Raw genomic sequence first — 18,130 nt, 5'->3', positions numbered from 1 at the left:
TGAGTTGTGAGCTGAACTAGCTGCTTTCTCCATGGAACACCAGTGTTACGCTCCAGAACGCCCGGCAGACACGCAGGTGTGTGGACTGGGGTGTTTGGCAGAACTTGTCTCAAAAATGAACAAAGGGAACCTGCCATGTCCAGGAAAACAATTTGTAGTACTTGTTGACAGTGGTAAAATTTGAGCTTTCAAGTGAATATTCATAGTTTGGAAAAGTCGCTTCTGCCACCGTGAACTGGATGACTTCCTCCTACTAAAGGCTTTTCTAATGAGATTGATAATGATGAATATGGTTTGTTGATACTGAATGATGAAATAGATCAGCATCCGGAAAATGTACATAACTCAGTGAACCTATGCTTTTCATCTGACCAATGAATCTTACAAAGTCATTATAGGTAAAAGATCCATTCAAACTGTAAGACAGATCAATGGATTTTAAAGTAACAAAGGACAGAAAGTTCATTGCTATGGTTTCGGATTCCAACATTGCAACTAACCTTTAAGAAATTACCACTTGAAGAGGTTTGTGTAATATCAAAGAAGAATATCCACAATTATCTGACAGGCTATTAAAATTCTTCTTTTCCAACCATGTATGTATGTGAGCTCAGATTTTCTTTTACTTCAGCCAAAATAACATATTATGATAAATTGAATGTGAAAGCAGATATCAGAATCCATTTGCCTTTTGTTAAATTTGACATTCAGGAATTGCAAAAATGTAAAATAATGCCACACTTCTGAGGAGAATGTTTTTTAAGATTATTTTCAAGTTTTTATTTTTATTTTAATTTAATTTAATTTAATTTTTTATTTTTATTTATTTTATTTTATTTTTTTAATTTACATCCAATTAGTTAGCATATAGTGCAACAGTGATTTCAGGAGTAGATTCCTTAATGCCCCTTACCCGTTTAGCCCATCCCCCCTCCCATAACCCTTCCAGGAACCCTCTGTTTGTTCTCCATATTTAAGAGTTTCTTATGTTTTGTCCACCTCCCTGTTTTTGTACTATTTTTGCTTCCCTTCCCTTGTGTTCATCTGATCTGTGTCTTAAAGTACTCTTTTGAATGAAGTCATATGATATTTGTCTTTCTCTGACTAATTTCATTTAGCATAATACCCTCTAGTTTCATCCACGTACTTGCAAATGGCAAGATTTCATTCTGTTGATTGCCAAGTAATACTCCATTGTGTGTGTGTGTGTGTGTGTGTGTGTGTGTGTGTGTGTGTGTATATATATATATATATATATATATATATATATATATATATATATACACACCACATCTTCTTTATCCATTCATCCATCAATGGACATTTGGGCTCTTTCCATATTTTGGCTATTGTTGATAGTGCTGCTCTAAACATCGGATGCAGGTGTCCCTTCAAAACAGCATACTTGTATCCCTTGGATAAATACCTAGTAGTACAATTGCTGGGTTGTAGGGTAGTTCTATTTTTCATTTTTGAGGAACCTCCATATTGTTTTCCAGAGTGGCTGCACCAGTTTGCATTCCCACTAGCAATGCAAAAGAGATCCTCTTTCTCCGCATCCTCGCCAACATCTGTTGTTGCCTGAGTTGTTAATGTTAGCCATTCTACATTGACAGGTGTGAGATGGTATCTCATTGTGGTTTTGTTTTGTATTTCCCTGATGATGAGTGATGTTGAGCATTTTTTCATGTGTCGGTTGGCCATCTGGATGTCTTCTCTGGAGAAGTGTCTATTCATGTCTTTTGCCCATTTCTTCACCGGATTATTTGATTTTTGGGTGTTGAGTTTGATAAGTTCTTTATAGAGTTTGGATACTAACCCTTTATCTGATATGTCGTTTGCAAATATCTTCTCCCATTCCATCGGTTGCCTTTTGGTTTTGCTGATTGTTTCCTTCTCTGTGTAGAAGCTTTTTATTTTGATGAGGTCCCAATAGTTCATTTTGCTTTTGTTTCCCTTGCCTCTGGAGACGTGTTGAGTAAGAAGTTGCTGCGGCCAAGATCAAAGAGGTTGTTGCCTGTTTTCTCCTCAAGGATTTTGATGGCTTCCTGTCTTACATTGAGGTCTTTCATCCATTTTGAGTTTATTTTTGTGTATGGTGTAAGAAAGTGTTCCAGGTTCATTTTTCTGCATGTTGCTGTCCAGTTTTCCCCGCATCATTTGCTGAAGAGGCTGTCTTTATTCCATTGGATATTCTTTCCTGCTTTGTCAAAGATCAGTTGGCCATACGTTTGCGGGTTCATTTCTGGGTTCTCTATTCTGTTCCATTGATCTGAGTGTCTGTTTTTGTGCCAGTACCATACTGTTTTGACAATTACAGCTTTGTAATACAGCTTGAAGTCTGTAAGTTTTCATTTTTAAATGATATTTATGTAATTTCTTAGTTTTAATTTGAAATACAGGAAATATCGGATATAATTTACATAAACAAAAATTTTTTGGGATTGTCAATTTTTGTGAGTGTAAGTGGTTCTAAGACCAAATGATTTGCAAACTCCTGGCGTAGGGGAGGGTGATCGTGCCTGAAGGAAGGCACTCAGATTCCACTGAGTTCAGGTTCAGCCTTTTACAGGCCTGTCTGGCTACCTTATTGCATCTGGACTCCTATTATGAACAGGATATTTTCATTCACTGTGAAATTTTACCATACATTAAAAAATTTTTTTTTGGTATCTCTTAACTAATTGATAATATTTTATGTTATTTCTTTAACTGTATTATAAGTCTAGAGAATTCCTGTGTAGATTTTTATTTTTAACCTCAGAATCTAGTATGGTGTTCTTTACGTATCTAGAGGTTGCATAGTAGAATGGATTTTTATTAAATAAAACTAGTCCTGATCTTCCTTAGACTTCGTAGAACTGCAGAGGACAAAGGGCTCTTGGCCAGCATAGGGTTTAGCTGTTTCATTTCATAGATGAGGAATCAGAGGTTTACAGAGCTGATGTGTCTTGTCCACAGTCAACCAGCTTTAGTCAATAGGAAATTGAGTCTGGTGACTTCTTGTCCTGCATCTTTTCCAATCTGCCTTCCACCTCATCTTTTTTTTTTTTTCTAGCAAACTTATTATGGGTAAACTAATAATGAATTAAGATACAAAATCAGGTTGAAATAAAACAACCTGATCTAGTGTCTTAATTCATTATCACAAATTGCATAACTTCTATTTTTTTTTTAGTGTACTTTTATTTTTCAAATGAAAGAATCTTATATGTATTTGTAAAATAGTTTGTGGACAGCCAAGTTGAAGTTTAATACCTAAACAGACAAAACATTTACTCAGGATTCTCTTCCTGAGATTGTGTGAAAAGTCATGTCCTCTCAGAGGAGAATGCAGGGGCTGCAATTACAGCTTAATGTTTGTGCTGCTTCTCTTAGTGAGGATGGCCGGGCCCTGCCCAAGCCATTTGCCATTTACTTTCAGACTCAGGAATTTGAAGTCCAGTTTTGGTCAACTTCTTCATTACAGTGTTTAAAATATCACTTTCCAGGGTCCCAAGGCCAAGCCTGTGGTGTCCTTCATTGCTGGTTTAACTGCTCCTCCTGGCAGGAGAATGGGTCATGCAGGGGCGATTATTGCTGGAGGAAAAGGTGGAGCCAAAGAGAAGATCTCTGCCCTTCAGAGTGCGGGAGTTGTGGTCAGCATGTCTCCTGCGCAGCTGGGAACCACCATCTACAAGGTGAGCCATGACAGTGACCTGAGGTCTCTGAAGTTATAGGCCTTCTAGCACGCGGCCACACTCACTGGGTGCCCAGAAACTGTGGCCCTTTCCCTTGGGTCTTATCTGTTGCTTTCTTTCTGGTGTACAACTCAACAGGCACCAACGGCTCCGTTAAGGCCCCAGTGTCCTAATTAGGCATGACCAGGAAAGAGATTCTGATTTTAAGACATTTAACTTCTTTAAACATTGCAATTTGTTCTTTTGTGAGGGGCAAACTATGATATACAAGAAAGTATTTCAGATTCCATAAGTGCCATGAATTCCATTTGGGGGTAGTACAGGGCATTGCCTTGCATTTCTTTTTTTTCATTGAGGGCCTTTGGGATATGGCTACCCTGATCTCATAGGTTTCTGTTTCTAGGGAGAGGGGTTGAAGGCTGAGTGACAAGAAATGAAAACTGGATGAGGAGGGAGTTAGTTGATGGGGAGCAGGGAAGGGAGATCAAAAGAAGAGGTGGGGGTTTCCAGATCTTGAGCATCTGGCCCTGGCTGTGTTGGGATGCCATTGTTTGCAGGTTGGAGGAGTACCTCTTAACCATATGCTTTGCTCTATCGTTTCAAATAGCATCTTGGTTTCAGATGTTCTAAATGATTTGTTATCTTCCATAATCTCTTTGCAATGAGTTTTAGCCTCTTTAAGTGATCATTTAAGGCTCTCTTTCTCTTTATTTTTATGACGGTTATAGCCTGGACAAAAAAAGCAAAGCAAAAACCGAACATTTTAAACGTGTTGAGAACAGGCAGCAATTGTATTCCCAGGAGGGAACCATGTTTTGGCTCAGTGTCTTCTGCCCTTGTCTTAGGGGTAATTAAATGGACTCCTTGTTTTGTTGAATCTTTGTGTTATCCTGTCTTTTGAAATAAGACACTGTGTGCTACAGTTCTGGGTGGTTAGTGAGTGTGTGAAGATGAAGTTTATTTAAAAGGGGGAAAAGCAAATGCTTACATTCACTTTTGAGACTTGCATTACCATTTTTCTCCAGTAGGTGGCAGCAGGCAACTACACATTGGTTTTATTCTAATTATTACAGTCTAGAGGAATGTGATTTTCTGTATTGTTTCCTTTTCAGATATTTCTGAGGTGCACTTGACATTCTGTTCAAACCTTAACTGAATCTGCATTTAGTCTCTTTCTCAGAGAAACGAAGCAAACCTGTTTCCATTGCCTTATTAAAAAGGCCAGTGTGGTTCATGTATGGCATTAAAGGTTTGCATAAGTAGTTGAGTTTGTCAACTCTTAATAATAATACTGCAGTAGAAAAATAAGTACAGTTCAAAGCTGCTCAGCCTCTGTGTTTGGGAGACATAAAGTTGAGCCTCTGCATCTAGTTTAGTGAAATTCAAGCTGACACAGCCTAATTTGAAAGCTGTTACATTGTGTTCAAGCACCTTCATCCTGCTACATTTCACTTCTGTAATTTTTGGTTGTTCAAAGGATTCTAAAGATAAGAGGTTTCAGAATCACTTTGACCATGAATGTGATTTGAATCTTAAATCTTTTTATCCCTTCTCTCTTCTGTGTCTCTCTGTTTCTGAAGGAGTTTGAAAAGAGGAAGATGCTATGAAAGGAAAACCAAGAAGTTGCCTAAACCTATGGAATGAATCATTATGGAAATATGAACCAGTGGCTGTTTGCGTCTGTTGTCCCCTGATTGTCAACCTGGGCGCCTATCGCTGGTCTGTCTGTACAGCAGAAAGCCAGAGCAAGGTTCAGAACGTCCTAGATTGAGAGGTTTCCATCGCATCGTATAGCAGACAGCCAATAAAGCTACCATTTGATTTGAATACGGTTTTGAAGCTTTTTATTGTCCCGATGAGGTGGGTGGGGAGGGTGAGAGAAGGGGAGGTGTGTGTGTGTGTGGGGGGGATATTGTGTGTGTTTTAACGGACTCTGCAGAGAACACTGTAACCAACTTTTGAGAGAATGAGGCTGTAAAAATTTCAGTACGGCATTTGTCTAATTATCTTAGACCCAGAGTAACTTTAGTTCTCTTTTGAATCCTAGTTTTTTCATGTATATATATATAGTACTACTACCTTTCAGGATAGTTTTGAGAACTAGAGCATATATAAAGGCAGCTTACTTGTTGTCAGTGCCATTGTCATCATCATCATCAGGATTACAGGCAGAAGCCCATCTTTGTTTCGCTTGAGAGGTGGAAGGTCTTCAATAGTGCTGTGTTTTCCTGTGGTTCTGCAGAGGCCTCTCCCCTTCCCCATCCAGAGCCTACTTCCCTTTGCTTGCGAATTAAGACATCTGCTGCAAGGAACCAGGACAGTGGGTAGCCATCCTATACTTTTGTTTAAAGGGGAGCGTGTTAACAAGGAGCAATTCCAGTGGATATTCTCAAATTGTGTAACTGCCCTGAAGGAAAACAAGAGCTGCAAAAATAATGTTAGGGAGGAGCCCCTGAAGAAAGGCTGTGGGGAGGCCTTCCTGCGGAGGGGCTAAGAGTTGGGACCTGGAGGCTGAGAAGGTACCAGCCACGCAGCAGGCCTAGCGTCCGGGCAAAGGCAGGGAGAGGGGAAGAGCTCACCTTGAGGAGGTGAAGGGACACTGGTCTTTGGGGGCAGTGAGCCCTGGGAGGAGCTGGAGAAGATTTTGGGGGGGCTGGGGAGACAGAGGTGCTTCTGGCACTCCCATGACCGTGCCCAGGCTGCTGAGGGCACAAAGAGCAGGATTTTTTTTTTAAATCTCAATACCCAGGGTTCATTGTCTTGCCGCTTCGAAGAATGAAGAGGTGGACACAAAATAAAATGAACAGCGGGCAAAGGTTTTCAGAGTTTAAGATTAGAAAGTAAGAACAGTATGGAAGCTCTCTTTACAGAGAGAGGGCATTCGAAAGTGAATGCCCGCAGACTGTAGGCAAGGGTCCTTGTTTTATAAGGTTCTGGTTGGCACCCCCTCCCCTTCTCCCTTGTTCCTTCTCAGGTTCTGCCCTCATTGGCTGGACAACTCTAGGTGCTGGGTTGTCTATTCCCGATTGACTCGATTCCATCGTGTGAGGAGTCAGACTATGGTCATACTCATACTGTCCCTCATATAACATAAGCTTCGTGGTTTGCTTATTTTAGTTAGGTATCTCGATTGTCAAATTCCTGAGGGGAACCTGAGGGGGAGTAGGTGGTATCTGTTAACATTCTTAAGAGGAAACTTACACCTGAGGGGGTTTGCTGTGGTCAAATCCTCCCAGCATTGTTCCAAAATACGTGTTTTCCCCCCTGCCAGGGACCTCAGGTCCTAATCTTTCCCTCTATTTTATCCTATTTTTCCCTGTCATAGATGCAGGAGAGCAGTCAGCAGTTTATTGCATTAATGCCGCTGAGGGATGATGGTTTCTTGGACCAGAATGGTGGCAGGAGAGGGAGAGGAGGGTGGCTGTTCAGGTTGGAGAGATCTGTCAGGAATGAACTGGACTGTACCCGGTAAGTCATCGGACTTAGGGGGTAAGGATGAGAGGTGAGACAACGCGTCAGTTTCCAGCTTGAACAGTGAGACAGCTTGGGCCCTGGCTTGATAGAAAAGGAGGAAACTCAAGATGGGGTGTTGAACTTGAGCTTTCCTCCCTGTGACAATGCCAAGGAAGCCACGGCAAATGGAAGTCTGGGCACCCTGGTTTGTCTTTGTGCACGAGTCACAGAAGCCACAGGCATGATTAGAGCATCTAGGGAGAGGGAAGAAAAGGCCTGGGCCGTCCAATCTCTGAGCATTGCTATGCCATCTGGAGGTCAGACACCGAGACGGAGCTCGAACCTACCAGCTACACCAAGAACGGTACAGCCTGCCTTCTAGAGGGCATGGCTATGAACTGGAGGTCTTTTTGATGCTGAATCCTCCTATTCAGAGTTCAGAGTAGCATCTCTATGATCATCCCATGAAACAGTCCTTCATTTCACACATCTTTGTGAGAATTTGGTGCCAGATTTCCTTTGGAAACTATGGAGAGCAAATGCCAGCTATGACATAGAAGGGGACGCCAAGGAGGGCTTTATGATCCCAAACGGTACTTTTGGGAGGAACAGAAACATTTTCTGTGGAGTATGAGGATTTACCAGGCTTTGCCTCTTTTTTCAAAGTGGCATTCATCTTAAATGTCATATATTTGAATTGCGAGGCCTGGGCTGGAAGTAGGGAGGTGAGGGAGCAAGGCCTTGTGGGGAATTTGGAAAATAGTGGAAATCAGTACTGATATAACAGAAAGCAGATGGGACTTCTTTTTTTGTTTTTTGTTTTTTTTCCAAGAGAAAGCTGAGAGGTAAATGGATGATAAAGTTAACTGGAAATGATGACCGTTTATGACCCCGGATTCCTCGTTGAATCCAATGAATGCTATGGAGTCTGCCCGGAAATATATATCCCGTATCCCCTGGGTGCCATGTTAGAGCCCTAAACTTAAATTCTTCCCTGAGGCATTTGTCTTTTAATATTAAGCTCTTGGAAAGGGAACTTTACGTGGAAATTACAGAGTTCATTGCGCCCTTCCTCCTTGAAGTCATTCTATCCTATTCGAGCAGCTCATACCTGCTGGCTAGAAAGATGAGCATTGGGAAGCCCCATGGAAGCCCTTTTGCTTGTTTCTGACCTGGCTGGTTCATTTGGTCCTGTCTTCTCTGGGTTGTGACCTTCTGGCCCTTCATTTCCTACCTTGGTTCCTGGGTTTGTTCCTGGACTGGGCATTAGAACCTGTTCTCTCACGTATTTGAACTTTGGTTCCCCTCAGTGGATTTTGGCTTTGATATCTCTTTGGCTTTTAGCACTCCGCACCCTGGGTTGTCCCTGGTAGGCGGCTGGCAGATGGCACACTCTAAAGTGAAGCACCCGGGATCCGGAAGAGTGAGAAGCCATTACCACCTTTATGCCTGAACAAGCAAGGAGAGGAAGCTGTTTTCCCAAGGTGAGACCAGGAGCTGTGTGAGAGGGTCCTGGCAGGTGCTGTGGCCCTGAGGAGAGGATCCCAACCACTGCCCGAGTCAAGATCTGACATGGTAGAGGTGAGGGGAATGGATGCCCTGGTCTCACACCCCTCCTGTCCTCTTATCTGCCAGTGCGAGGACTGGCTGGACCCACCTGGAAGGCAGAGGTGGGCAAGTCCAGGTGATGCCATGCATAGTACAGCCTCCGGGGCGGGGCGGGGGGTGCGGTGCACAGAGCAGGGCTCGACAGGGCAGAGAAGGGTGGAGAAAGGATCCGGAGGGGCACATGGAAAAATCACAATTTTACCCACCCTGACTTCACACTTGACAATACCCTCGCCAGGGCAGCAGCAAGTCCCTTTGGGGAAGAAACTGGGGTGGAACTAGATACCAGGTACTGTGGCAGACCAGCATGGGCACATTTGGGGCAACACCTGATGTCCCCAGGGAAATCTTTAGTGGAGTTTTGCATTTTACTCTATACTGAATAGTATTCCCCAGGGGAAAGAAATAGTTAATTGCGTGCTCTCTGAGCTGTTGAAAGATAAAAGGACCTTAGGTTTTGTGAGTGTCCCATGAGACAAGTGAGGCTGGCTTTAGGATGTTCTAAGAAGTGAGGTTGCTGCAGAAGGGCATCTTGGGGCCCAGGAGGTGAAGGGCCTGAAACCCAGGAGGGGAGAGGTCAGGAAGCTGGGTCAATGCAATGTTTTCAGAGAGTCCAGGACTCATGCTCTGTAGTCTCCCAGAATCTGGAGCAACTGTGCAGTTGTGAATTCCTTGGTCCCGGGCTGTTCTCTGGAAGACACCTGGCATGGGGCATTTGGCCCAGAGAACAGCAGGCAGGCCAGGACTTGTACCTGAGGCTCATAGGCAAGTGGCACTGGCCAGGGAAGAATTCTCTTTACATGAGTTGCAGACAGTTTGTCATTGTCCCTTGACGCCTGGATGACACAGAGTCACCATAACAGAAAAGATCTGACAAATATTGACCTAGCCTCATTTTGCAGGTGGGAGAGCTGATTCGGAGGTTAGGCCTAACATCGCAACCAAGTTGGTGGCAAGACTGACATTTGAAATTTGAAACTGGTGCCCCTCCTGACTCCTGGCCTGTGCCTCACTAGAAGGGCATGAGGAGGGCACCAGAGCCGGCCATCACAAAACAGTTAGAGGAGAACAGGAGGTGCTTAGAATAGACAGCATGTTCAGGGAATTTGAACATACAGAAATAGTTATTTAAGTAGTGTGAATATGACTATGGCCCACCTTCCTTGAGTTTTATATATTCTTTTTTTTTTCCTTTTTTCCCCAAAGTTCATTTTTATTTATTCTGAGAGAGATAGAGAGCAAGCACGGGAGGGGCAGAGAGAGGGAGACAGAATCCCAAGCAGGCCCTGCGCACTGTCAGTGCAGAGCCTGCTGTGGGGCTCGAACTCACGAACTGAGAGATCGTGACCTAAGCAGAAGTCAAGAGTCGGATGCTTAACCAACTGAGCCACCCAGGTGCCCCTTAAGTTTTATATATTCCAGAAGTGGGTTAGGCTCACCATGGCAGGGGGTAGGGCTGGACAGTGCTCCATGGCCATCAGATGGAGTAAAGCTGGAGAACCAAGCAGGAGTGAGAACCTGGTTTTTGGTTCCAGGGTCACAGAGCTAGACTCTTCTTGCTAATGAGCCGACCACTGACAATTGGGGTGGATGATTCAAGGTGGACTGGGCAGCTTTAGGATAAGCCGCTGGAAAAGGAACAGCAATTCCTTATCAATTTCACTTTATCAAGAATTCCATCGGAGTTCTGTGGGACTGGGTGTCCGGTGTCAGCCCTGTCAGATCTGGAATCGAGATTCGAAATTGCTCAAGATCAAAAGCTGGGTAAGGTATGCTGTGATCCAAGGGAAAGTTGAGCTGACAAAGTGAAGGTCAGCGCTGATGGCTTTTATTCAAATAAAGTTCTATCTTTTAAAACCTTTTTTTGCTCATTAGTATTCTGATATGGGAAGGAAAGCATTTTAAGGGGCTGAATTAATGACATCTCGATATGCAAGAACTTTAATTTTGACACTGCAGGTACGGAGGCTTCTACAATGTGATCTGGTTGGTCTTTGGTGATCCCTAACAGCCGGAGAAGGAATAAGCAGTGATCCAGAGAAGAGTGTGAGAGATGCAGGTGACAGGTTTCTAGGGATGGGGTGGGAATGGGGAGATAATGAACCCAAGGAAGAACCACGGGGGGGAGAAAGAGTCATCTACAAACACCATCCAAGACTAAACAGGGCAGAGCCAGTTAATGATAGTGTTGGTCGGCGCAGAACTTTCCTGCTGTCCTACTCTGAGCCCAGAAGGGTGAGAAATAAAGGCTGGCAAGTGTGGAAAAGGGTGAGGGGGAGGAAAGAAGCCACTGTGCCCTGTCCCTAGTACCTGACTTCCTGCCCACTGGGCGGAGGTGGGGAGTGGGGGTGGAGATGGTGACCGGGAAAATGGTGAGAAGCCTGACTGCTGGATGGATATTATTGGTTATTACTTGGAATTGGAAATCTGGAATTCTGAAGCAATTTGTGATTTAAATTAGTATTAAGATTTTGAATTTTTTTAGTGGGAACAAAACAGTCATCAGAGATGGGGCACCTGGGTGGCTCAGTCGAGTGACCAACTTCGGCTCAGATCATAAACTCACGGTTCATGAGTTCGACTCCCTCATCAGGTTCTTTGCTATCAGCTCAGAGCCTGCTTCGGATCCTCTGTTTCCCTTCCCCCTCTCTGCATCTCCCTGGCTCATACTCTCTCTCTGTCAACAATAAAAAATAAACATTTAAAAAAAAAAAGTCATCAGCAGTAAGAAAAATAAATAGCCCTCTGCTAGTTCCTAGGACTGCCACAACAAATTACCATCAACTGGTCGATTAAACAAGAAGAATCTATTCTCTCATGGTTCTGAATCCCAGAGTCCAAAATCAAGATGTCAGCAGGTCTGTACTCCCTCTAGAGGCTCTGGGGGACAATCAGCAGTGTCTGGCAGCTGTTGGTATTCCTTGGGGTTCCTTGGCTTGTAGCTATCTCACTCCAGTCTCTGCCTCCATTTCTATGTTACCTTCTCCTCTTCTCTTGCATCTCCCCATGTGTCTCCTATAAAGACACTTCTCACTGGATTTAGGGCTCCCCTGGTAATCCAGGATAATCTCTTCATCTCAAAAGCCTTCATTAATTACACAAAGCAAAGACCTTTTTTTCTCGAATTAGGATGCAGATATCTTTTGGGGGCAGTGGGACAAGCATGCAGTCCCTGAGACCTCCCAAAGCTGTTTGCCTGGTCATTCAAGCCTCCTGCTCCTTCCACGCTGGGACTTGGACTTGGGAATACACAGAGAATGCTAAAGTCTGAATTTGCATTTTATTCTGAAAGCTCCAGGGAGGCCCTCCAGGGACGGGATCAGGCATATTTTTTTCCATGTGGCTGGAGGGAGACAAAATTCAGGGTTTATTGGGTGCCTTGTGGGAGGACACCAGAGTTGGTTTGTTTCTTCTTCTTTTTAGAAAACTCTGAATGTGGGGCACCTGGGTGGCTCAGTTGGTTAAGCGTCTGACTTTGGCTCACGTCATGATTTCATGGCTCTTGAGTTGGAGCCCCGCACCAGGTTCTCTGTGCTGACAGCTCGGAGCCTGGAACCTGCTTCAGATTCTGTGTCTCCCTCTCTCTCTGCCACTCCCCTGTTCTCTCCCTCCCTCCCTCTCTCTCTCTCTCTCTCTCTCTCTCTCTCAAGAATAAATAACATTAAAGAAGAAAGAAGAAAGAAAGAAAGAAAGAAAGAAAGAAAGAAAGAAAGAAAGAAAGAAAGAAAGAAAGAAGAAAGAAAGAAAAAGAAAGGAAGGAAGAATAAACATTAAAAAAAGTTAAAAACAAAAACCTTAATGGAATATAGACAAGATCATCAGCTGAAAGTGAAAGGGTGGAGGAGATTCGTTGGAGCCTTGAAGAACAAGGAGAGCATGTGAACTGTCCTCAGGAGAATAGTAAAGGCAACCAGTCAACTGATGTGGCAACCAGCCACATCACACTTCAACTAAGTGCTCATAATTGTTCCCTGACTCAAATCTCTCTCTGTCTTTATCTTCACACCTGCTTCTCTGTTCTTGCTTAACAACCTTCAATGAATCCTTATTGTTAAGACAGTGGAGTTGGAAGTCCATAGCCTAGTGAGACTCACCATGACCTGTGTCCCAATGGTCCCCCTGTGCCTGGATCTGTTCAAGTGATTTCTCCTCAGATAAGCCAGAGGGAGGCAATGTTTTTCTATAATGAACCACACAGTAAATATTTTAGGCTTTGCCAACAACAGTTTCTGTCGTGACTCCCCAACTCTGCTGTTGCAGTTCAGAAAGTCAGAGATGATACTGCATGAAGGAGCACCCACCACCTTATTTGTTGACTCTGAAATTTGAACTTCATAGAAATTTCATGTGTCACAAAATATATCTTTGTTTTTCCACCATCAAAAAACATATAGCCCTTTCTAAGCTTGGATGCCTTACAAAAAAATGGCAGTCCAAATTTAGCCCGTGAGTTACTGTTTGCAGAACACTGACAAAAAACATGTATGTTCTTTCTTTCACTCTGACCACCCTACCTGCTCCAAATCCATCTTCTTACAAGTCCTTTACTTTAACCTAAATGCTTTCCCCTCCTTTTCCTTCAATGTTCTTCAATCTCCCACTTGCTCCAAAGGTCTTAGGGACTATGCATGGTATTTGACTTTCTGTAGCCCAAACTGTCTGTGCTCCTCACGATGTTCAGCTGGGTCTGTTATTTGTCTTTTCTCTATCTATCTTATGCCTCCCAAGCAGACTGTATATTTCTGGAGGGAGGGCAGAGCTTGCATTTTATGTCTCCATGTGTCTCATAGAGTCATGCCCTACACCTACGTGGTGTTCAATAAATATTCAAGAAAAAAATGGTACTTTTTAGACCCTACTCCAAAGGGCTCAAAGGGATTGTTTTATGCACAAAGTTCAGAAATAAAAAGCCAAACCCCAGCAAAATTGCTTCCTTTTGCATTCTTCATTTTGATGATGTCTCTAAGGTGTGGTTTCCTAGATTTTTTATGCCCCTAATATACTCCAAATTACCTTATATTTCTGTTGTATCTAATAGATAGGAGGTGACACATAAGGGTACGGGGCCCCCGGTCACCAAGGGTCATATACCAAAACCTGTCAGAGTAATCTCAAAAACAGACCACACTAGACATTTTATTAAAGGCTTTTCCCTTATACCAGGTAATTGTGCACCATAAAATAAATTCACACTGGAGAGAAGCAACAGGAATTTGGGGTGTGTTGAATGTTGTTAGGACAATTAGGACAGTGATTAGGAATACTCTGCCTGAAACGTCGGTGTATTATTCGGACACAAGCACTGTTTGGAGGTCATTGACCAGATATTATTTGAGATGCTGCTATACTCTGGGAAGAGAGGATGGGGGAAAACAGCAGATTCTGAAGATTCCAAATTCTGTGCCTCAGGTATAAACTTAGCCCCACCTCCACTGCAGGGACATTCAAAGTCAATCTGTTGAAACTTCAACCTGAACTCAGAATAGCCTCCACGCTATTTTTGCTAAGTAGACAATAATAGTTGCTGGGGAGGTGTCTCCCTCTAAAAGCATTTTTTTTTTTTAATTAAACAAGGGCTGACCTAACATTTCCTCCCTTCCCTTGAAGTTCTTCATTTCCTCAGTTACTTCAGGGCAGCCCATGGGAATCCAGCCTTCGCCACCATAGCCAAATCTTGCTCTCAGACTTCTCTGGTGGAAAAGACAGCTACCACACTCCTGAAACTCATGTGTAGACATTCTGCCCCTTCTTCCCTCACCAGGCTTTATCTCTATCTACAAAATGAAACTAACGAGTTTCTAAGTACACCTACAGTGCCTTCCACAGAGGGGCAGTTCTGTGTGGAACCTGCAAAGATGCATCAGCAGCAGAATGCTGGCGATCACTCCCACCCACTGCTCTCATGAGGCAGTCTCTCTAGAAGACTCTTGGAGATTGTCCATTTTGTAAAAGACTTTATACTTTCTGGGAGGTCATTAACTGTGACCAGGTCACTAGCCGAGACTTACAAAGGAGACCGAAAACCTTCTCTTACTTGAAAATTGCTAAGGTGAATGCAAAATGGCAATCCATAAGGCCAGGCGTATCTATCTAATCCACAGCTGTATCCCTGGAGTCTGGTATAGTACTTGGTACAAAGCGGATGTGAAATACATATGTCTCTTCTGGTCATGCTCAAAGCCTATTAAGTGCTTGATAGTTTTCAACAAAAAGTGATACACTTTGGATGCAACCTAACAAATACATAAATATCTGTTAGATGACTGAAAGAATCCTGATTGCCCACATTACTGCTTTCTTTGGCATGCTGGCCTGAATGGGAATGAGTGTGTTTAGAAGGGGGTGTAAGTTTTAATGAGGCACCTCCAGGAGAGGCTCCCCAACTCCAGGCAGTGGGAGGTATAGGGTTGGAATGGAGATTGTGGGCAGACTTCCCATGGAGCCAACCAAACTTAAGCCTCGAGCCTCTTTTCCTCTGCCCTTCCAAGGCTCTGCAAGGGGCCCTGGGCAACTTTGTATTCCCCATCTCATATTCTTTTCCTTGTAGCCTCATAAGCTTCAGGCCTCCCAAAACTCAGACCTGTCCTGGGAATTTCTCCTTAGAGTCCCTCTTTGATTTCCATAAGACCTGTTTTGGTCAACATGTATTTCAAGCCTCAGTTTAAAAGACCTCACTGGTGAGAGTATTTCCCAGACTGTTCTAGCTTCCACTCTCTCATCCCCACCCCTACCTCACTCCCAGCTGCCACACTCACATTGCTTTGGTTTTTGTAAGTCACCAACCTCTTTCCCACCTGTAGGACACATGACATCTTATTCGTTGTGCCCCCTGCCCCCCCCCCCAAATTAGCGTGACAAGTCCTTCCCAGCCATTCTGCAACTCTGTCTTCTCAGACCCTACATTTTAACCCCGCCCCCCCATGCCCTTGTTCATTCTCTTTCAGAGTAGCACCTGCTGGTTTCCACCCTTGAAATCATCACACATGCTCAACTCACAGTTTCTTGTCTGCTTCTCTGCTTTATACCTATCTCCCTGCAGACTCTAAGGCTGAAAGTAGAGATGACTCATTCTGTTCACCCACATTTATCATCTCAGACTCTGCCTGGCATATAGTGAGTGCACAGTGAATATTTAAATTTTTTTTAACGTTTATTCATTTTTTGAGAGACAGAGCATGAGTGGGGGAGAAGCAGAGAGAGAAGGGAGACACAGAATCCGAAGTAGGCTCCAGGTTCTGAACTGAGAGCACAGAGCCCGACACGGGGCTCGAACTCACAAACCGTGAGATCATGACCTGAGCCGAAGTAGGGTGTTCAACCGACTGAGCCGCCCAGGCACCCCAGTGCACAGTGAATATTTAATGAATAAATGAACAGATGCTTCCACGTTGCCAAGTGAAGATCGCATTGCTTTATGGCTTAGTTTGTATTTGTTTATTTCCTTTGTCTTTATTATTATTATTTCTTTCACTGCACATTCCTGTTCTTAGACGACCATGCGTTTTTATTCTTTGTGTCAGGCACATAGATAAGTGCTTCAAAGCATAATAACAATTAGGAAAAAAAACCCCTCTTATGTTCTCCCTGGTGCTAGTGAAGAATACATACAGTGAGCTATCCTGCTGACTATTTGCTCTGAGGCACCTAAAGCCTACATTGCTCTGATTGGTTTGTTTTCTGCTGGAGTAGCTGAGCTGGGGAGAGAATCTCTGAGCCCATGCTGCGCCTGCTTTCTGCTTGCCCGTCCTTCTTGGTGACAGGCTTTAGAAGTAGGAGGCGAGAAATCACATTCCTTCTGTCGGCAGGTCTAAAGAGCATCTGAAACACTGGATTGGTGATCCTCAACTTGCTGGGGAGGATTTGAAAGAGCACCAATGCCTGGGCCCCACACCAGAACAGTTACGGCGGGGTCTTTGCGGTGGGTCCACCATGGAGATGTTTTAAAAGCTTCCAGGTGAGAGAGAAAGACAAATACTGCTTGGCACCTCTTAGTTGTGGAAGCTAAGAACAAAGTCGTCCTCACAGAAACAGAGTAGAATGGTGGTAGCCAATGCTGGGAGGTGGGGGAGAGGCAGAGATATTGGTCATGGGGAACTTATAACTTTCAGTTATAAGTTAAGTGAGTTCTGGGGATCTAATGTGCAGCATGGTGACTACGGTTAATAATACTGTATTGTATGCTACAAATTTGCTAAAAGAGTGGATCTCAAGCACAGAGGTAACTATGTGAGGTGATGGATGTGTGAATTAACTTGATTGTGGTAATTATTCCAGAATGTATACATGTATGAAGCCATTACATTATATGCTTTACCTATATCCAATTTTGCTTGTCAATTTAACCTCCATAAAGTTTGGGGAGAAAGAAAGCCTCCAAATGATTCTTTTATGCAGCCAGGGCTGCAAACCACTGGCCTGGAGGAGTAAACATGGCTGTGGCATTTGCTGAAGAGAGTTTCATACAGTCTTGATTGTAGCAATGCCATGCACTTGGAACCAGTCTAAGTTTTTTTGTGACAAACAAGCAGAGAAGCTTTGCTCCAAGGCTATAATCCACTTCTTCTCTCACAGATGTATGGAAGAAATAACCCCAAAGAGTCCGTGTGGCCTGGAAAACTTCAGAAGAGAACAGGACTTTGGGACCTGGAGATTCTCATTTGATTCCCTATACTTTTTCTGTTGTCAGTGGGGCAGGCAGGATTTATGATGTCTGCAGTAGGGCTAAGAGGATTTGAAACTTGATTATTTGAGGTATCAGGGTATTCAAGAGAGAAATCTCAAGTTCCCAGATGCAGATGTTCTTGGTATGGGAATCACATTTGGAGAACTGTTGGTTCATTATCCTAAGATCATTCTGTCTTAGGTTTCCTAATGACAGATCACTTTGAGGCAACTGAGGCATCACTGAAATGTATTTCTCAGATGAGAAGGGAGATAAACAGCAATCCACTCTGCTCACTCGGCCTTTCTTCATCCTCTCCATCAACTTAAGAGTTGCTTCCTGGAACCAGGCTAGGAGCAAGGACTAGGGCTTGATGTATACTTTGGCCCATCATTTTATTTCAGTAGATTTACAAAGTATTTCCCATCCGATATCTCATATAGTTCTCTAGAAAACAAGATGCTCCATTCTCCTGCTTCTTCTGTTTACTCATGCCATTTACTCATGGCATTTCTTCTGCCATAGAACTTCAACTCCTATCTATCTATCATCTATCTATCTATCTATCTATCTATCTATCTATCTATCTATCTATCTATCATCTATTTATTTGTTTGCTCTGGTGCTGAGCCTGGTCTTCACTCAACATTTACTCTTTAATTCAAGAACTTATCACTATTTGACTAGAGTCTGTGATGCTGAGTTCCAATTCTCAAGAGAGGGAGTA

The 18,130-nt window shown here is 43.4% G+C and overlaps 1 protein-coding gene and 1 long non-coding RNA gene across 4 annotated transcripts in view; both read left to right on the top strand.

Moving 5' to 3' along the window:
* Positions 1 to 5,507, top strand: part of SUCLG1 (succinate-CoA ligase GDP/ADP-forming subunit alpha) — a 42,772-nt gene extending 37,265 nt beyond the window's left edge. For all 3 annotated transcript variants that reach the window (XM_011281193.3, XM_011281194.4, XM_019827510.1), the window contains 2 exons: positions 3,492 to 3,680; positions 5,261 to 5,507. In XM_011281193.3, coding sequence (XP_011279495.1) covers positions 3,492 to 3,680; positions 5,261 to 5,287 — 216 coding nt within the window. In that variant the 3' untranslated portion in view covers positions 5,288 to 5,507. The remainder of the gene's footprint in view (positions 1 to 3,491; positions 3,681 to 5,260) is intronic.
* Positions 5,508 to 5,553: 46 nt separating this feature from the next.
* LOC123384517 lies at positions 5,554 to 17,925 on the top strand. Its single transcript, XR_006595702.1, has 4 exons — positions 5,554 to 7,148; positions 8,478 to 8,617; positions 10,701 to 10,800; positions 16,547 to 17,925. It is a non-coding gene; the product is annotated as an uncharacterized LOC123384517 (long non-coding RNA).
* The last annotated feature ends 205 nt before the right edge of the window (positions 17,926 to 18,130 follow it).

Source organism: Felis catus, chromosome A3 (genome assembly GCF_018350175.1).
Source record: "Felis catus isolate Fca126 chromosome A3, F.catus_Fca126_mat1.0, whole genome shotgun sequence".
Taxonomy (NCBI): domain Eukaryota; kingdom Metazoa; phylum Chordata; class Mammalia; order Carnivora; family Felidae; genus Felis; species Felis catus.
The sequence above is the reverse complement of the archived record's forward strand: the minus strand, read 5'-3'. Positions and strand labels throughout refer to the sequence as shown.